The 19,047-nt window shown below is 39.2% G+C and overlaps 1 protein-coding gene across 6 annotated transcripts in view; it reads left to right on the plus strand.

The window, feature by feature from the left end:
- Positions 1-2,822: 2,822 nt before the first annotated feature.
- UBR3 (ubiquitin protein ligase E3 component n-recognin 3) overlaps positions 2,823-19,047 on the plus strand; it is a 246,998-nt gene continuing 230,773 nt past the window's right edge. For 5 of the 6 annotated variants that reach the window (XM_028166733.2, XM_007183256.2, XM_007183257.2 and 2 more), the window contains exon 1: positions 2,824-3,436. In XM_028166733.2, coding sequence (XP_028022534.2) covers positions 2,889-3,436 — 548 coding nt within the window. In that variant the 5' untranslated portion in view covers positions 2,824-2,888. Of the gene's footprint in view, positions 3,437-19,047 lie in introns of all 6 variants that reach the window. The other variant, XM_057551190.1, reaches the window with a different exon arrangement.

Genomic DNA, 19,047 nt, shown 5'->3' on the forward strand with positions numbered 1-19,047 from the left:
GTGACAAGTGGTGGAATTTTGTAGAAATTTGTAGGAATTTCACAGAGCGCGCGTAGAGACCACTAAGGAATGCTGAAAAGGCTGCATGTGCAGCATGCATCATCGTGGTCAAGCAGAGCAGGCGCCTTTGTTATTCTCCACAGGAAAGCAATCCTGGAGAGATACCAGCACACTTCCCCAACTGCCTGAACCCACAGACACTGATTAGTGAATACACACTAGTTTTACCTTAGTTTGAATTGCTCCTGGATTTTATTTGGTTTATAATTTGGTGATTCATAAAGAGAATTATTGAGCAATTTTTGAATTATTTATCACTGTTAAATGATGATTGTGAAATGCTTTACTAATGTAGAGAGTCTACACATGTGATATAGTATGTTTTTGTTATGTTAGGTTCATTTATATCACTGGTTATGGATTGGAAATACTCATTCTACTTCCTTGGATCGCTTCTCCTACAGTTTTTTTCATTCTTGGTTTTCCTCTGCCATGTGTTACTAAGTTACTTTTAATAGTACACCCAGCTCTCTGGAGGTGAGCTATAGAAACTTAAAAAGCTGTAGATTTTTAGTTCTGGAAAGATCATTAATGATAATCTTTTTCAAGATTCAGATTCTGTTAGATAGGGCAGTGTAACCTCTGGAGATTTTGATACCTTGGGTCTGGGGTGGGGCTCTGGATTTGTTTTTGTAAGAACTTAAGGTGAGTCTTAGGATCAGGCAGGTTTGGGAAGCATTGATGTGGTAGGAAGAGCAGGACTTTGGATTCAGATGGACCTGGGTTCTAGTCACATCTCATTTGATTGCCAGCTGTGTGTTTCTGGGACACATAAACGACCTCTGTAAGTTTTAGTTTCCTTACTTCATAGGATTATTGAGAGAGTTAAAATAAATAACATATATAAAGAATGGGGCACATAATAAATATGCAACAAAAATTATCTATTATAATTATATTCCATTTAACAACAGTAATCAGGCAAATATTTGAACACTTATGGGCAATGAAGAAGAAGATTCATTTTTTGCCCTCAAGAAATTTACCAATTAGTAGTGCGGTGGGGATGAGGTTTTTATAGCGAAAGCAAAAAGTTGTATCATCAAATAAGTTCAGAGCCATTTTGTGTGTGTGTGTGTGTGCAGCAATGCCATATTATTAGTGAAAGATTAAAAATAATTTCAATTCAATATTAGAGAAATGGTTTCATAAATTCAGGCACATCTATACAAGGTAAAAATACATAGTCACTGTAAATTATGTATTTGTAGTCTTTGTTTATCCCACTTCATGCAGATATTCACAAGTTTTGCTGAAGAAATGTTCACGTGTTTCCTGCCCTGTATCTGCTAGAGATGGTACATACAGTACAGTACACATGCACTGTCTCACCTTTCTAAAGTTTAATAAGCTCTGAGTTCTAAAATGCACGTGGACCCAAGGGTTTCCTACTGAGGAATTAAGGGTTTCAGACTGAGGAATTATGGACCTATCATTTTCTTGAAGCTTCATAACGTTTTCTGTAAACACTGCAGCCTGAGTCAGTAGTACTTAGCAGGACTGGAGGGAGGGATCGGCGCCCATGCCAGGTGTAAAGTGAGCCGGAAAGCAGCAGCCAGCTCTCCTCGAACCACCCCTTTATGTAGGCAGCTGTGGGGCCTGGGATCTGGCTCAGGAGGGCTGCTCTCTTCCTGAGAATGCTCCAGCATCTCCAGGGCCAGCCTCAAGTCCTCGACGAGATGGAGCACCGGGAAGGGGTTCATGTAGGAAGCCGCGGAAGCCAGTGCAGGCTCACAGGTACCATAGCTAATATCCACCCCTGTGTTAGTGCCTGCAATGATCCCGTCCATCTGCTCCAGGGCAGCTTCCAGCACGTGACTCGCATCAGAAGCTATGCGTCCTTTTCCCTGCTTAGTCTCCTCCTTCTCCTGCTGGGTGCGGGGATCCTCTCCCGGGCAGCTCAGGTGTGCGGGCCTGTCCCGTGTCCCTCCCACCTCCGAACATGAGAGCCGAGAACCGAGCTATAGGCCACCGACCCACGGAGCAACTCAGAGCCATTTTTGAAGAAGGTAAATGAAATGGGCAGACATTGCTAGAACAGGAGTGTGGGGCGACTGTATGGGGTGGAGTAGGGGTGGAACTAGGAACAATAAAGACTACAGGCATAAAGCATCTTTCAGAAAACACTGAAGAGTCCCATTGGTCTCTTTCAAATGGCAAACTTAGAGTAGCACAAGGAGATAATGATAGAAAGATAGGTTGGTGGTGGGCATTAAGAGAAGATTCAAGGAGGTTTTGACTTTTGTTTCCACTAAAGATTTTGAACAGGAGAGTGAGAGTAAGAATATATTTTAATCCTCTAAAAAATGTACTTTAGAAGATTAAACTGGTAATAGTGTGAGGGTAAGAATTGATACAGGGCGAAAAATTAGGAGGGTTTTTCAATAATAATAGTAATTCAATCGTAATTAAGGGTTTGATAACAGTGGTGATCTACATCTCAGAACGAAATGCAGATGCCTAAAAAACAGCTGAAAGATGCTGTCTGTATTCCTGTAGCCCAGGTAAATAGAGGAAAAATGGTCCATATTAAAGATTTTCCATATTAAATAATTTTAAAGTCGGGTCCCTTATTTTAGTGGCTCTCAATTGTAGTTGAGAGCCAAGAAGTCGGAGGAAGAAACTGGAGGTCCGTCCCAGGCGAGAGGGTCGGGAAGCAGGCACCCCAGCGCGAGGGGGCGTGTGCAGGGGCGGGGACACAGGCAGAGGTGCGCGCAGCCCCGGGGTATCGCGAGAGTTGGGAGGGCCGAGCAATCGCAGCAGCCAATTCCCCCACCCTCCCAGGAGGAGCCGCCGGCCCTGGACTCTCCAAATTCTGAGCTCTCATCATGGCGGCGGCGGCGGCAGCGGCGGCCGTCGGGGGTCCGCAGCCACCCCAAGCCGAGATGCCCGCGCCCGGGCTGGCCCTCGACAAGGCGGCCACCGCCGCGCACCTGAAGGCGGCCCTCAGCCGGCCGGACAACCGCGCAGGTGCCGAGGAGCTGCAGGCGCTGCTGGAGCGGGTGCTGAGCGCCGAGCGGCCGCTGGCTGCGGCTGCGGACGGCGAGGAGGCGGCGGCGGCCGGCGGCGGGGGCGGTCCGGAGGCGGCCGAGGAGGAGGCCCTGGAGTGGTGTAAGTGCCTTCTGGCGGGCGGCGGAGGCTACGACGAGTTCTGCGCGGCGGTGCGGGCCTACGACCCCGCGGCGCTCTGCGGCCTGGTCTGGACAGCCAACTTCGTGGCCTACCGCTGCCGGACGTGCGGCATCTCTCCCTGCATGTCGCTGTGCGCCGAGTGCTTCCACCAGGGTGACCACACCGGACACGACTTCAACATGTTCCGCAGCCAGGCCGGCGGTGCCTGCGACTGCGGGGACAGCAACGTGATGCGGGAGAGTGGGTGAGTGGAGCTGTCCTCCGGGGCGGGGGGCACCGCGGGAGGCCCAGGCCGAGGTCTGGGGAGGCCTTGGGGAGGGGGAGCTTGGAGCCGACCCAGAGCTGTCAAGGGAAAGGAGTGGGGCAGGAGGTTGCAGCCACATGGGGATGGAAGTGACTGAGCTGTCAGCGGTGAAGGAGATGGGGAGGAGGGGAGAGCGGAGAGCATATTTAGGGAACAAGGCCGTGAATTTTCAGGGAAGCCAGGGCGAACGAGTGATTGAGAGAAAAGAGCCAGTGCGTGGAGTAGGAGCGGAGAGAAGAGGAAAGGATACTTGGGGAATCTGGTGTCGAGCTGTCAATTGCGTACTTGTTGGGAAAGGCTTTAAAGCTGCCTGTTTCTTGGGAAGAGACTGATGATGTGATTTGGATTGGCTGGGAGAGGGATGATATTGGGGACCGAATTGGGTCGCTGGATGATGCGACTCGGGGAGGTGGTCTTGCAGCTGCAGGGGAGGACAGCTTGTGGAAAGGGACTTCTGAACTGTCAGTGTGTCAGTATGAGGGAAGGAGCTCTTGAGCTGATGGGGGTTGAGGGAGGAGGGAAGGGGAGGGGCCTGTATGAAAAGTGACTGTTGAGCTGTCAGTGGAGTATTTGGTGTTCTGGAATGACATCTAGAATTGAGCTTACTGAGCGAGCAGTCAATTATAGAATACCTTCCATACCAGCACAAACAAAACCCTGAGCGAATTAGGAATCAAGTGTTAGGTCTTCTCCAGTTAAAAGGGCACTTTATACACTGACTAATGTGTGAACCTCTATCTAAAAGGAAACACTCAAATCTTTTTCGATAGGAATGATGTACCAGGGTGTTGGGATTTAGGACAAAAGACATTTCAGAGATTGCAGTGAGTTAAAGAGTTGGTACATGTTGTGTCTTGGCTTGGGACATGATGTCAGTGTCTGAGGAAGTCCCGGGAAAAGAAAAAACTTAGTCAAAGAGAGGAGATTTTGGCTGGGCAGTAGCCGAAAGAATGTTAGCAAATCCAGTTATTCAAGTTTTTCAATTTTCAGGTCTTATAATTAATGATAGAGTATAATCCCGTTAGAAATGGTCACTGTTTTCTTTGGAGTACTTGTAGGTTACTGTTATTCCAGAATATTTGTATCGACTAGGTACAAGCAAGGCTCCTAGGATATTAAAAATGAACAAGACATTGACCTACCCCTTAAGCCGCTTACACTAGAGTAGAAAATGATAAATTCCTTAAATAGTCTGGGAGTTAGAGGAGGCTCTGTGCAGAGGGAGTAAGAAAAAAGCTCCAGAAAGGAGCTATTTGTTAATGATAATAATACTTATAATACTGCTATTGCTAATAGCAACAATAGTAATAATTGCAGCTAACATTTGCCAGCTTAAAGTGTATGCCTGACACTTAAAAATACTGTAAAAATTGACAGTTGAATAGGTAAAATATTTATGTAGCTAAAAAAGCAAAAAAATAAAAAGATACACAGTTTGAAGTTTCCCTCCCATCCTGTCTCCCATCTGCCCAGTTTCTTCACACCGTTACTAGTTTCTCTTCGTGCAAAAAGAAACAAGGATGAATATGTATTTTGATTTTTCAGTCTCTTTTTATGCAAAAGATAACCTATCATATGCACTGTTGTATACATCTTGAATTTTTCACTTATTTGAGATCTTTCCATGTCAGTAAATCAGTGTACTCACTCTATTAAAGAAAAAAAAATCTGCTGCATAGTGTTTCATGTCATAAATTTGCCATTCTTTATTTAGTCATCACTTTTTTTTTTTTTAATTTTTATTTATTTATTTATTTATTTTTAAGGCTGTGTTGGGTCTTCGTTTCTGTGCGAGGGCTTTCTCTAGTTGCGGCAAGTGGGGTCCACTCTTCATCGCGGTGCGCGGACCTCTCACTATCGCGGCCTCTCTTGTTGCGGAGCACAGGCTCCAGACGCGCAGGCTCAGTAATTGTGGCACACGGGCCCAGTTGCTCCGCGGCATGTGGGATCTTCCCAGACCAGGGCTCGAACCCGTGTCCCCTGCATTAGCAGGCAGATTCTCAACCACTGCGCCACCAGGGAAGCCCAGTCATCACTTTTGATGGACATTTCGGTTTCAGTATGAAATAAAAAAGTGGTATACCTCTCTTTGCCTACCTGTGCAAGAATATCAGTGGGATAAATTCTCAAAGTGGGATTTCCAGATTGCCCCCCATAAGGCTTAGGAGTAAGCAGAGCATGTGACTCTCTGTTTCACACCAGCCTCAACAACAGAGTGCTATTAAAATTTTGGATTTTTATTCATCTATTTGGAAAATAGTGGTCAAATATTAAAATCTGTTTTACATTAACTCATTTAATCAATAACTCTGAGATTGTTACTGTTATTATTCCCCTTGTACAGAAGAGGAAAGTGGGGCACAGAGTTTTAGGAAACTTGCTCAGGATTACACAGGTAGCTGGCTAGGCATGCTGGCTCCAGAGCCTGACAGTTCAGCACTTTTCTCTATTGCCTCTACAAGTAGCATTCCCTTTTTTTTTTTTTAATTAATTGATTTATTTTTGGCTGTGTTGGGTCTTCGTTGCTGCGCACGGGCTTTCTCTAGTTGCAGCAAGTGGGGGCTACTCTTGGTTGCAGTGCGCGGGCTTCTCATTGCGGTGGCTTCTCGTTGCGGAGCACGGGCTCTAGGCACACGGGCTTCAATAGTTGTGGCACATGGGCTCAGTAGTTGTGGCTCGTGGGCTCTAGAGCACAGGCTCAGTAGTTGTGGTGCACAGGCTCTAGAGTGCAGGCTCAGTAGTTGTGGCACACGGGCTTAGTTGCTCCGTGGCATGTGGGATCTTCCTGGACCAGGGCTCGAACCTGCAGTGTCCCCTGCATTGGCAGGCAGATTCTTAACCACTGTGCCACCAGGGAATTCAGTTATTTTTGATTAGTAGTACTGATATAATAAATGTGACCTATTAACAGGTATAGGAATCAAAGGAAGAAAACAACTGAGAATTCATTTGTGGGAAGAGATCACAAAGCCTATAGAAACTATGTATTAATAATTGTATGTTGCCACTAATGTAAGTACAGTCATTGTCACAAATGATTAATGGATGGATGAGTTCAAAAAACGTAATGAAAAAAAAAAGTAATGGAAAATCTAAAGTAATGCCAGACTGGTTTGGGGCTCTGATGTTATGAACCAGAAATTGGAATTTTAAACATTTAGTTTTCAAATTTTGATGCAGAGGATGACCATTTTCATGTTCTATCGTGTATTATTGATTTCTTTTGCCTCCTTATTCTTCCTCACAGATTCTAAACTCCTTAAAAAATAGGAACCTCATCTTGCTATTATTATTCAAAGGCTCTTGTACTTAGTAGTAAAGGTTGAATTAAATTGGATAAAATAGTAGCAGTTATACCTGAAAATTTGCCCTGAGATTACATTGCTTTAGTTATTCAGGGAGTGGCATGGATTATTAAATTTATAGCATCTTTTTTCAGCGTACTTCAGGAATGATTTCTTTTTTAATTTCAAAAGTAATACTTATTGGTTATAACATAAAAATAGGTGGAAAAGTAAAAAGTAAAGGTTCCTCTTTCCTCCATCCCACACCTCAGTGAGAGATTTCCCTTACTTTTGAGCTTAGTTATACATTTAAAAGATTTTAGTTATAATTTACTCAGCATTTTAAGATGTCTTGTTGTAGGAAGTTTTTACGTTATTTGGTGTGGCAATGCCAGAAATCAAAGCAGTGAATGTCTGCTTGAACAGTGTTATACTCCTCTGAATCTTCTTGCTTTTTTCCTGTGAATGTACTTATTGGATTCTGTCTATTAGTACACATAGAACCATTTTATTTTATTTTTTAAAGTTAAATTGTATTCTATTGCATTTTCATATTTTTGTATTTTACTGTAGTTTATTCAGTCAGTTCCCTACTGATAGACATGTAAATTGTTTCCAGTCTTGGGCTTAATATAAGCTTTGTTGTAGTCAGTATTCTTGTATACACTTCTTTGTGTATGTGTGTGAGTATATGTGTGAGGATAAATTATCAGAAGTTATATTATATCTTGGTTAATGGAAATGTGCATTTTAAACTTTGATAGAGCCCTCCAAAGAGATTAATTTACACTCCCACCAACAGTGTTTGAAAGAGCATGTTTCCACACATCTTGGCCAATGTATATGGTGTTACCAGTGTTTCTGATCTTTGTTAACCTGATAAGTGAAAAATGATATCTTTTTTATCTGTTTTGAAGCAAATCTCAGGTGTCTTATAATTCAGTTTATAAATGTTTAAGTATGTATCTCAGTAAAGAGATATGAACCCTGAAAAATAAAACTGAACCCAAATGTCCACTGACAGATGAATGGATAAACAAAATGTGGCATATTCATAAGATGGAATATTATTAAGCCTTTACAAGAAATAAAATTCAGACACATACTACAAAATGGATGAACCTTAAAAACCTTATGCTAAGTGAAATAAGCCTGACACAATAAGACAAATGTTGTATGATTCTGTTTATATGAAGTACCTGCAATAGTCTCATTAGCAGAGACAAAGTAGAATGGTGGTTGTCAGGGGCTGGGGGGAAGGGGGAATGGAAAGTTATTGTTTAATGGGTAGAGTTTCAGTTTGGGAAGATAAAACTGTTCTTGAGTTTGGATGGTGGTGATGGTTGCACAACAATGTGAATGTTCTTAATACCACTTAAAAATGGTTAAATAAATTTTATGTTATGTGTATTTTTTTTTTTTAAATTTATTTATTTTTGGCTGCGTTGGGTCTTCGTTGCTGCGTGGGCTTTCTCTAGGTGCGGTGAGCGGGGGCTACTCTTTGTTGCGGTGTGCAGGCTTCTCACTGCGGTGGCTTCTCTTGTTGTGGAGCACGGGCTCTAGGCGCACGGGATTTGGTAGTTCTGGAACGCGGGCTCGGTAGTTGTGGCGCACGGGCTTAGTTGCTCCGCGGCATGTGGGATCTTCCAGGACTAGGGATCGATCCCTTGTCCCCTGCATTGGCAGGCGGAGTCTTAACCACTGCGCCACCAGGGAAGTCCCTGTTATGTGTATTTTATCACAATTAAAAGAATTACAGTACTGTTACCACAATTATAGTACCTAAAATATTCACAGTGATTTTTTAATGTCTTCAAATAGCAAGTGAGTGTTCAGATTTTCCCACTTGTCTCATAAATGATTTCTTAGGGTTAATTTAGGAGTAGGATGCAAACAATGTCCTAATGTTGTATTTGGTTTTTATTTCTCTTAAGAATCTTAATTTATAGTCTCCCCCTCCCCCTTCTTTTTTCCTTCTTTGCAATTTATTTGTTAAAGAAACCGACATTCTGGGCTTTACTGATTGCCTCTCTGTGATATTTAACTTGTTCTTCTGCCCATTATTTCTTGTAAACTAGTAGTTGGATCTAGAGTCTTGATCAAATTTTAGGTTCTCTTTTTTTGGGGAGGGGGCAAGAAAACTTTATCATGGTGTTTTATACTTCCTGTTGAATCATAGCTGGAGCCATAGAATGTCTCCTCGTCTGTTCTTTAATAAATGTTAGGTTGATCGGTGGGTTCAGGTTTGTCAGCCCAATCCATTTGTCATGAAGTTCCCTGTCATGTTAAAGATATTTGCAGCTATCGATTATCATTGTCTAGATCTATTATTTTATTAGGGGCTGCAAAATGGTGATATTCTAATTGTATGATCTTTTCATGTATTAGTGAGTTCTTTGTACTCTATTCTTTTTAATTAATTAATTAATTTGGCTGAGTCTGGTCTCAGCTGCGGCACGTGGGATCCTTCGTTGTGGCCCAAGCTCTTTGTTGACGTGCGGGCTTCTCTCTAGTTGTGGCATGTGGATTTTCTCTCTCTAGTTGTGGCGCACGGGCTCCAGGGCCCATGGGCTCTGTAGTTTGCGGCATGCGGGCTCTCCTGTTGCAGTGCGCGAGCTCAGTAGTTGTGGTGTGCGGGCCTAGTTCCCGGACCAGGGATCGAACCCATGTCCCCCACATTGGAAGGCAGATTCTTTACCACTGGACCACCAGGGAAGTCCCTAGAATACTCTATTCTTAAAGTTTCAAGGATCAGCTATATTTTATCTATTTCTCTAGACATGTTTTACAGAGATTTTCTACTACAGAGGGGTGTACTGTGGCCAAGCAAATTTGGGAAACACCTCATGTTGTATCTTCTTGACTATCTGCAATGTGTAACATCTTAAAGAAATCCTATAGTAAAGAAATCTGTAACTTTGACTAATCTAAGTTTCATTGGTTAAATCTAGGAAGCTATTATTTTGAGTCATACCAGTTTGGGAACTTTTGTCCACTTGAATACCCTCCCATTACCTTAATGTCAGCATGTCTAAATTGAATCAATTATATCGCTCTCCAAAATACTTCCATGTAGATTTTCCTTTTTTTTTCCTATTTATTTATTTATTATTTTATTTTAGTTTTTTTGGCCATGCTGTGAGGCTTGTGGGATCTTAGTTCCCTGACAAGGGATTGAACTTGGGCCTTTGGCCATGAAAGCACAGTCCTAACCATTGGACTGCTGGGGAATTCCCTTTGTTTCTTTTTAAATTAGTATTATTTTTCCCCCAGTCAGAAATCCCAGGTACTAGTGGCTTAAACCTTGAAGAGATTTACTGTTTTGCATCTCAGGACTAGTTCAGCAGCTTATTAGTGTTATTGAGGACCCAGGCTTTTTATAAACTTTTGTTCCATCACTTAGTTTGTTTACATTTGGTCTTTGTTGTCTCATGTCTGGGGAAAAACAGAGGAATGGATTTTGGGTAGATATCTAATAGTGTCTCCTTGTGTCATTATTGATTCTTCCCTTTCCCTTTCCTTGCATGCTTGGTACCAAGACCTGTTCTTTTGTTTTCTCTTAGATTTGTTCTTTTCATTCTCTGCTGTTACCTTAGGTCAAGCCTTCATCACATCATAACCTATTCCATGATAATTTACTGTTTTCCTGCCTGTAATAATTTCACAGTTCAGTCTAACCTTCACTCATATAAAATTCTGCTTTACATATGTCACTACTTTGCTTAAAATAGCTTCCTGGTGGTCCAGTGGGTAAGACTCTGTGCTCCCAATGCAGGGGGCCCGGGTTAGATCCCTGGTCAGGGAACTGGATCCCGCAAGCATGCCACAACTAAGAAGCCCCCATGCTGCAACTCAAGACCCTGCATGCTGCAACTAACAGTCTGCGGGCTGCAACTGAGACCTGGCGCAGCCAAAAAAAAAAAAAATGGCTTCCCATTTTTTATAAGCTAAAGTCTGACACCCTTAGCCTGGCGTCAGTGTTTTCCACAACGTGGCCTCTACCTACGTTGCCAACCTTATCATCTCCTTTGCAGTGGGATCCTCTCTGTTATTTTTTTTAGCTCCCTGTATGTATTCCTGTCCTTCAAGTCTCATGTTGCAAAGTCCAGTGGTGAGTTTTATCTTCACTGTGAAGCTCATGTGTAGAGGCAACACCGCTATAGCATAAGTACAGTGTGAAACCATACTGCAGGATTTGATTTTCTGAATTAACAATTTTTTTCATTTCTAGTTTATATCGCTACAAGTAACAAACTTTCAATAAAGATTTGATGATGAAGACCTGTGCCATATTTATCTCTTTTATTTATATTCTCTTTGCACATATTCAGAGTTTTAGTATGTTATCTATGTGTTTACATGGATTACTTGTGAAATTTTCTTTCCTATGAATCTGAAATTTTCTCTACAGCAGTATCCGTCTAACTCAAGTCACAAATTCAAACAAAGGAGCACAACACTCCTGTTCTGAGAGCTTGGAGGAAGAAGAGTTAAAGAAATCTTTGTTCTCTTTTCTGTGTTCATTGTACTTTTTGTCATTGCTAATTTACTAGAAATAATGTAGACAGATTCTACTTAGTGGAGAAGATGCTCCTTGAGCTGGAAGTGTAATTTCTAGTCATCTTCATAGTTACGAGGTTTAACTACAACAGAGCAATTTAGAAGTGTTGTTAAATAGTAATTTTTTTTCTAATCATTTTTATTTCATATTAAATTCTTTAAAACTATTTTCAACTATGAAACATTTTCAATATACATAAAAGTATAAAAATAATATAACAAATACCTTTGTACTCACCACTGAGATTAATAGAGGTCAACCTGTTGTCATATTTTCCTTAGAGCTTTTTTCAATCAGAAAAATAAAGGTTATCCTCTTCTCCCTCCCTTTCTCTTTCCCTCCCTTGGGGTTACCATTATCCTGAAATTCCTGTGTCATATCCATGCATGTTTTACTTTTATATTTACTTTTTACATTTACTTAAATGTACTACATTTAAACAATATTTATGTGAAAATTTTACATAAATTATTTTACATTATATGAATCCTTTTGCAGCTTGCCTTTTTTATTTACCATGTTGCTAAAATAGACTAGTTCATTCATTTCTAACTACTATTAAACATTCTTTAGTATGATTAAACCATAGTTTGCTTACCTGTTTCTTTGCTGAAGGACAGTTAGATGCTTTACATTTTTCATTGTTTCCAAAAGGGCTATAGTGAATATCTTTGCATGTGTCTCCTTGTATAGATATACCAGAATGTTTTTAGGAGAGGAATCACTGGATCATAGAGTGTGCATTCTATTCTTCGGCATTACTAGATAGTCAAGAGGTGCCTTCTGTTGGTTTATCCAGTTTACTCCCAATTACACTTCCACCAGGAATTTGAGTTCCTGTTTTTCTACTTACCAAAATTGGTGATATATATATATATGTATGTATGTATGTATGTATCTATCTATCTATCTATCTATCTATAATATTTTGCCAGTCTGTTGGTTATAAGCATATTTAAAAATTTTGCATTTCCTGACTGCTAGGTAAAGTTGAACATCTTTTCATTTGTTTTTAGGCCATTTAGTTTCTTCTTTTGTGAACTGCTGGTTCATATTCTTTGCCTGTTTTCTTTTCTTTTTTTTTAAATTTCAGATAGTCCTTTCGCTTTATTCTTTTTATTAAAGATTTTTCAACCATTCTTGACCTTTGCATACACTCATAAATTTTTTTTTTTTTTAATCAGTCATCATCTTTGTCTGTTTTCTACTGGGTTTTTAAATTTTATTTTACTGAGTCTTAATGTATGCTAGATACTGATCTTTGGATTCCTAATTTCATTGTTTTAGCCTGTGGCTTGTCTTTTCACCTTGTAATATATAATAGTGTTGTAAAAAGCTTGAAATTAAAAATCTAGTTTTACTACTGTAGTTTGTATTATTTGTGTTTTTTTTAATATTTATATATTTTTTCGCTGCGTTGGGTCTTCGTTGCTGCATGTGGGCTTTCTCTGGTTGTGGCGAGCGGGGGCTACGCTTCATAGTGGTGTGCAGGCTTCTCTTGTTGCAGAGCACGGGCTCTAGGCGCGCGGGCTTCAGTAGTTGCAGCACGCGGGCTCAGTAGTTGCGGTGTGTGGGCTCAGTAGTTGTGGCTCACGGACTCTAGAGCGGAGGCTCAGTAGTTGTGGCACACGGGCTTCGTTGCTCCGTGGCATGTGGGATCTTCCCGGACCAGGGATTGAACCTGTGTCCCCTGCATTGGCAGGCAGATTCTTAACCACTCTGCCACCAGGGAAGTCCTATTTGTCTTTTTAAAGCAATCCTCTCTACCTTGGTTTAAAAAAATGCTTATAAGTTTTCTTCTGAAAGATTTGATATTTTGTATTTCATATTTAGGTCTTTAGTCCATTTGGAATTTATTTTTACATATAATGTGAGATTGAGATCTAATTTTATCTTTTTCAATATGAGGATCCAGTTATTCTAGCACCGTTTATTTATTAAAAAAAATTTTTTTTTACAGTAGGTCCTTCTTGGGTATCTATTTTAATATAGCAGTGTGTACATTTTAATCCCAAACTCTCAGTCTGTCCCTCCCCCCCAGCCTTTCCCCCCGGTAACCATAAGTTCATTCTCTAAGTCTGTGAGTCTGTTTCTTTTTTGTTAATAAGTTCATCTGTACCATTTTTTTTTTTTTTTAGATTCTGTATATAAGTGATATCATATGATACTTGTCTTTCTCTGTCTGACTTACTTCACTTAGTATGATAATCTCCAGGTCCATCCATGTTGCTGCTAATGGAATTATTTCATTATTTCATTCTTTTTAATGGCTGAGTAATATTCCATTGTATATATGTACCACATCTTCTTTATCCATTCATCTGTCAATGGATGTTTAGGTTGCTTCCATGTCTTGGGTACTGTAAACATCTAGCACCATTTATTAAACAGCCATGTTTTTCTTCATTGATTTTTGTGCCACATCTGTCATGTATCAGTTTCCTGTATATGTCCTAAGCTCTCTGTTGTATTAATATGTCTCTTGCAACAATATCATACTATTTTAATTATTATAACATTAGAATATATCTCAATATGGCAAGATTTCCCTTATAATTCTTCAAAAGAATCTTGGCTATACTTGGTCCCTAGCTTTTTCATTTGAATTTCAGGGTCAGCTTGTCAAGTTCTGTGGAAAATTCTGTTAGTTATTTTTTGGAATCATGCTAAATTTGAGGACATTGCAGAAGGAGTCTCTACAAGGATATTCATTATAATACTATGTGAAATAGGAAAAATATAGAAATAATGAGAAAATATAGAAACAAACTGTTGTTTAATCATGCAGTGGAATTCTTTTCAGTAGAAAACACATGTTGTCATCTTTGTAGTATTAAATCTTTCTAACCGTGAGAGTAGTGTAAATTGTTTTTTCTATCAATAAAGTAATTTCCTCCATAAATTGTGTATCTTTTGTTAAATTTGTTCCCCAATACCTTCTTTTTGTTTCTACTATAAATGATATCATTTAAAAAATTACTTTTTCTAATTCCTTGTTTATTGCTTTTTCTCAATATTTTATATTATAAAAGTTTTCAAATGCTATTTTTTTAATGTTGATCAAGCAATATTCTGAAGTCTCTTCTAATAGCTAATCTGTACATTTTCTTATTAATGAGTTTTATTGTAGGTCAGGAATTTACATATATCTAATTAAACATTCTTAACAAGCCTTAGGGGTTGATATTATCATCTACATAAGTAAAATATAGTCTCAGGGAGGCAACATGACCAAAGTCACAGAGCTGTTATTCACACCCATTTCTGTGCATATCCAAATCTTGTGTTCTTAGCCTCTGTGGTCTCTGTTGATACTGCATACTAGTGAAAGCTGAAGAAAACTTTACAAAGAACTTGAATTTGATTTGGAAGGAGATTGGGAGTTAAAGGAGGACATTATGGATAGAAGGAACAGAAAACATAAAGCTTCACAGGCTTGAAAGAACATGATGTAATCAGGTACTAGAGTAGTTTTCAGCCTCACTCTCAAATAATATTTTAACTGGGTTAAGAATTTTAGTTGACATTTGTTTTCCCTTACACTTTGAAGGTGCTTTTCTGTTGTCTTCTGGTCTCTGTTGTTGAGAAGTTAAATTCCATCTAATTGTCCTTTTGTAAGTAATCTGACTTTGTTAATTACTTTTAAGGTTTACTTTTTGGTGATCTGTGCTTTCAGTTTGATATGTCTAGGTGTGGCTTCATTTGTTGAGCTGATTCTAGATGAGGATTTGTGTCTCTCATCAATTCTGAAAATTCTCAGCCATTGTCTCTTTGAATTTCAACTCTCTCCCATTCTTTATCTTCTGTTTTGGATACTGTGCTACTATAACATATTTGTTGGATCTTCTCATTCTGTTTTCTAAATAGAGCTGACTCATTTTCTATCCATTTATCTTTTTTTTTTTCCCCTGAATTGGGAGTGATTTCCTCAGATCTGTCTTCTAGGTAATTCCTTCTTCAGTTCTGTCTAATCTGCTGTCCAGTTTGTCTATTAAGTTTTTAATTTGCATTTCTAGAAAAAATCTTTAAGGAAAATTTTACAAGAAATTTGAGTTTTACCTGGAAGGAGATTGGGAGCTGTTTTCTAAGCCATCACAGACATCATTGGCCCAGTGCCAGTTTTAAAAATTAATTTTTAGTTTGGGGAGTTCCAGTGCCACATGAGTAATGTAAATTTGAACCCCAAACTTGCATGAAGCCTAGATTTGGGGTTTTGATTTCTTAAGGGAATTTTAAGCCTTGCCCATTGCTCAGGTAGAGATAATCCTGCTTGTAGGTGATTTTATTGGGAGAGATGGGGACAATTAATGGAATATATTCTTTTTTTTTTAAACTTAAAAAAAATACATTTATTTATTTATTTATTTTTGGCTGCATTGGGTCTTCGTTGCTGCACATGGGCTTTCTCTAGTTGTGGCAAGCGGGGGCTACTGTTCATTGCGGTGCACGGGCTTCTCATTACGGTGGCTTCTCTTGTTGCGGAGCACAGGCTCTAGGCGCACGGGCTTCAGTAGTTGCAGCATGCGGGCTAAGTAGTTGTGGCTCCTGGGCTCTAGAGCACAGGCTCAGTAGTTGTGGTGCACAGGCTTAGTTGCTCCGTGGCATGAGGAGTCTTCCTGGACCAGGGCTCGAACCCATGTCCCCTGCATTGGCAGGTGGATTCTTAACCACTGCACCACCAGGGGAGTCCTGGAATATATTCTTTAAAGAATCTCAGGAAATCTAACCTGTAATAGTGGAAATAATTTCCTAGAATGCTGGTTGGCAAGAATATTATAGTTCTGATTTATTCACAGTGATATTTTCATTATCACAAAACTCCAGGTAGCTTATCAGTCATCTCTAGAGAACACTCATTTTTTGACCAGGGGGACCTTTGAAGTTGGTCTTGCTAATTTTCAGTTTAGAATTTGTGAGAACATAACTGTCTATGAGGCCATGTTTTGGTCTCACTTCCCAGCATTTGTTATCGTTTAGTCCTTGGGTAAATCACTTAATTTTCCTAGGCTGTAGTTTTTCTCACATGTAAAATGGGGGCAGTATTTGACCTGCCTACTTCAATTTTTCTTTTAACTAAATGAGACTCGAAACATAAATAGAAAGGTATTATTCCAATTTTATGTGATTGATTACCCAGGACTATGAAACATTGACACGCTATATTAATATTCCATTATACTGGTGATAGAACTGTTAAAAAGCAAAGCCTTTTATCAAAGCATTGGATTGGAATGCTTGACCAAGGCAATTGCATATGATTTTGAAGGCATTTTTTGGAATAGCTTGATTGAGGCATAATTGATTTATAATAAGTTGCACATATTTAAAGTACATTAAGTTTCTCTCTCTCTCTCTTTCTCTCTCTCTCTCTCTCTATATACACACACACACACACACACCTGTAAAACTATCACCACAATCAAGATAGTAAACATAGCAACCACCTGCAAGGTAGTCCCTACCTTCTGCCTTTTTTCTGTGCCTCTTCCCCCAGCAACCACTGATCTACATTCTGTTGCTGTAGATTAATTTGCATTTCTAGAGCTTTATGTAAGTGGAATATATGTGTGTGTGTGTGTGTGTGTGTGTGTGTGTATATGATCTACATTCTGTTGCTGTAGATTAATTTGCATTTCTAGAGCTTTAAGTGGAATATGTGTGTGTGTGTGTGTGTGTGTGTATGTGCGTATATTTATATTTTGTGATGCTAACACCACATTTATAAATGTAAAATAATAGTTCACCAAAAACACTCTCATATGGTGGCTTTTTTTTTTTTTTTTAATGTTTCCGAAAACCTAAATCAGGGCAGCATTTTTAGATAGTCATCAGGAAAATAACAGTGCATGGAAATTCTAGCCTTTCTCAGTGAGAACTTCAGCATCTTGTTTTTACCTTTTAACCCTGAATTATTCAAAAGTTAATGCATTATTGCTTCAATGATAGTAGGAAAACACCTTTTCCCATTTCCATTTTTCTTACTTTGTTCTCATGTTTATCAGAGCACCCAAAACATTCTATTATCGATAATTCAACTTCTTACAAATCATCCTCAAAGGCAGGACACATTAAGTCAGTCTGATGTGGATATATATACACACGCATATATTTGATCTGGTGTCCTTCACTCAGTGTAACTATTTTAGATTCATTCATGTTGTTGTGTGTCAGTAGTTCATTCCTTTATTGCTAAGTAATATTCCACTGTAAGGATATAACACAATTTGTATATCTGTTCATCTGGTGATGAACATTTGAGTAGCTTCCAGTTTTTGGCTATTACAAATTTAGCTGTTATGAACATTCATATTCAGGTTGAGGTTTGTGTATTGATCTTACATCTTGCAACCTCACTAAACTTATTTGTTCTAGTAGCTTTTGATGGATTCCATTAGGTTTTCTATGTAGTTGAACATGTTGACTGTGAATAAAGATTGTTTTACTTCTTCCTTTCAAATCTTAGTGCCTTTCCTTTCTCCCTCCCTCCCTCTCTTTCTCTCTCTCTGTATTTCTTCCTCCCTCCCTCCTCTCTCTCTCTCTTTCTTTCTTTCCTTTCTTTCTTTCTTTTTTTTTCTCTCTTTTTCTTTCTTTCCCTTTCTTTCTTTCTTTTCTTTTCTTCTCTTTTCTTTTCTTCTTTCTTTTGTTTTCTCTCTCTCTCTCTCCTTCCCTCCCTCCCTTCCTGATTGCATGGGGCACAACCTCCAGTACAGTGTTGAGCAGAAGTGGTGAATGTGGGTATCCTTGTCTTGTTCCTGATGCTGGGGGAAAATAAGTCTTTTATCGTTAAGTATGATATTAGCTGTAGGTTTTTTGTAGATGCTCTTTATCCAATTGAGTAATTTCTATTCCTAGTTTGCTGAGAGGTTTTGGTTTTTTTTCCCCCAATTATCAGCAATGGGTTACTGGACTTTGTCAAATGTTTTTTCTGCATCTACTGAGGTAATTGTGTGATTTTTCTTTTTAATCTGTAGATATGGTGAATTACATTAAGTAATTTTTTGAGTATTGAACCAGTCTTGCATCCTGGGATAAACTCTACTTGGTCATGATGTATTACCCTTTTTATATATTGCTGGATTCAAGTTTCTAGTATTTTGATAAGAGGATTTTTGTATCTGTGTTCAAGAGAGATATTGAACTATAGTTTTCTTTTGTAATATCTTTGTCTAATTTTGGTATTAGGGTAAAGCTACTTTCCTAAAATGAGTTTGGAAGGGTTCCCACCTCTTCTGAATTTTTTTAAGATTTTGTGTAGAATATAATATATTTCTCCCTTAAATGTTGGGCAGAGATTGGCAGTGAAGCAATCTAAGTTTGGAGTATTTATCGTTGGAAGGTTTTTAAGTACAAATTCAGTTTCTTTAATGATGTACTACTTATTCAGGTTATGTTTTTGTGTGAGCTTTGGCAGTTTCAGTCTTTCAAGGAATTTGACCATTTCATTTAAGTTGTTGAATTTATGGGCAAAATGTTGCTTGTAATATTTTATTGTTCTATCAGTGTCTGTAGAATATATAATGATATCATCTTTTTCATTCCTGTGTCACTTTTGTTGCTCTTTTTAAGCAACCAGCTTTTGATTTTATTGATTTTTCTGTTTCTTTTTTTTTTCCCCCATGTGGTTCTTAATTTCAGTGATATGTCCTCTGTATCACCGGTCCCCAACCTTTTTGGCAATAGGGACAGTTTTGTGGAAGACAATTTCT

The sequence above is a fragment of the Balaenoptera acutorostrata genome, chromosome 8 (assembly GCF_949987535.1).
Source record: "Balaenoptera acutorostrata chromosome 8, mBalAcu1.1, whole genome shotgun sequence".
NCBI classification, from domain to species: Eukaryota; Metazoa; Chordata; class Mammalia; order Artiodactyla; family Balaenopteridae; genus Balaenoptera; species Balaenoptera acutorostrata.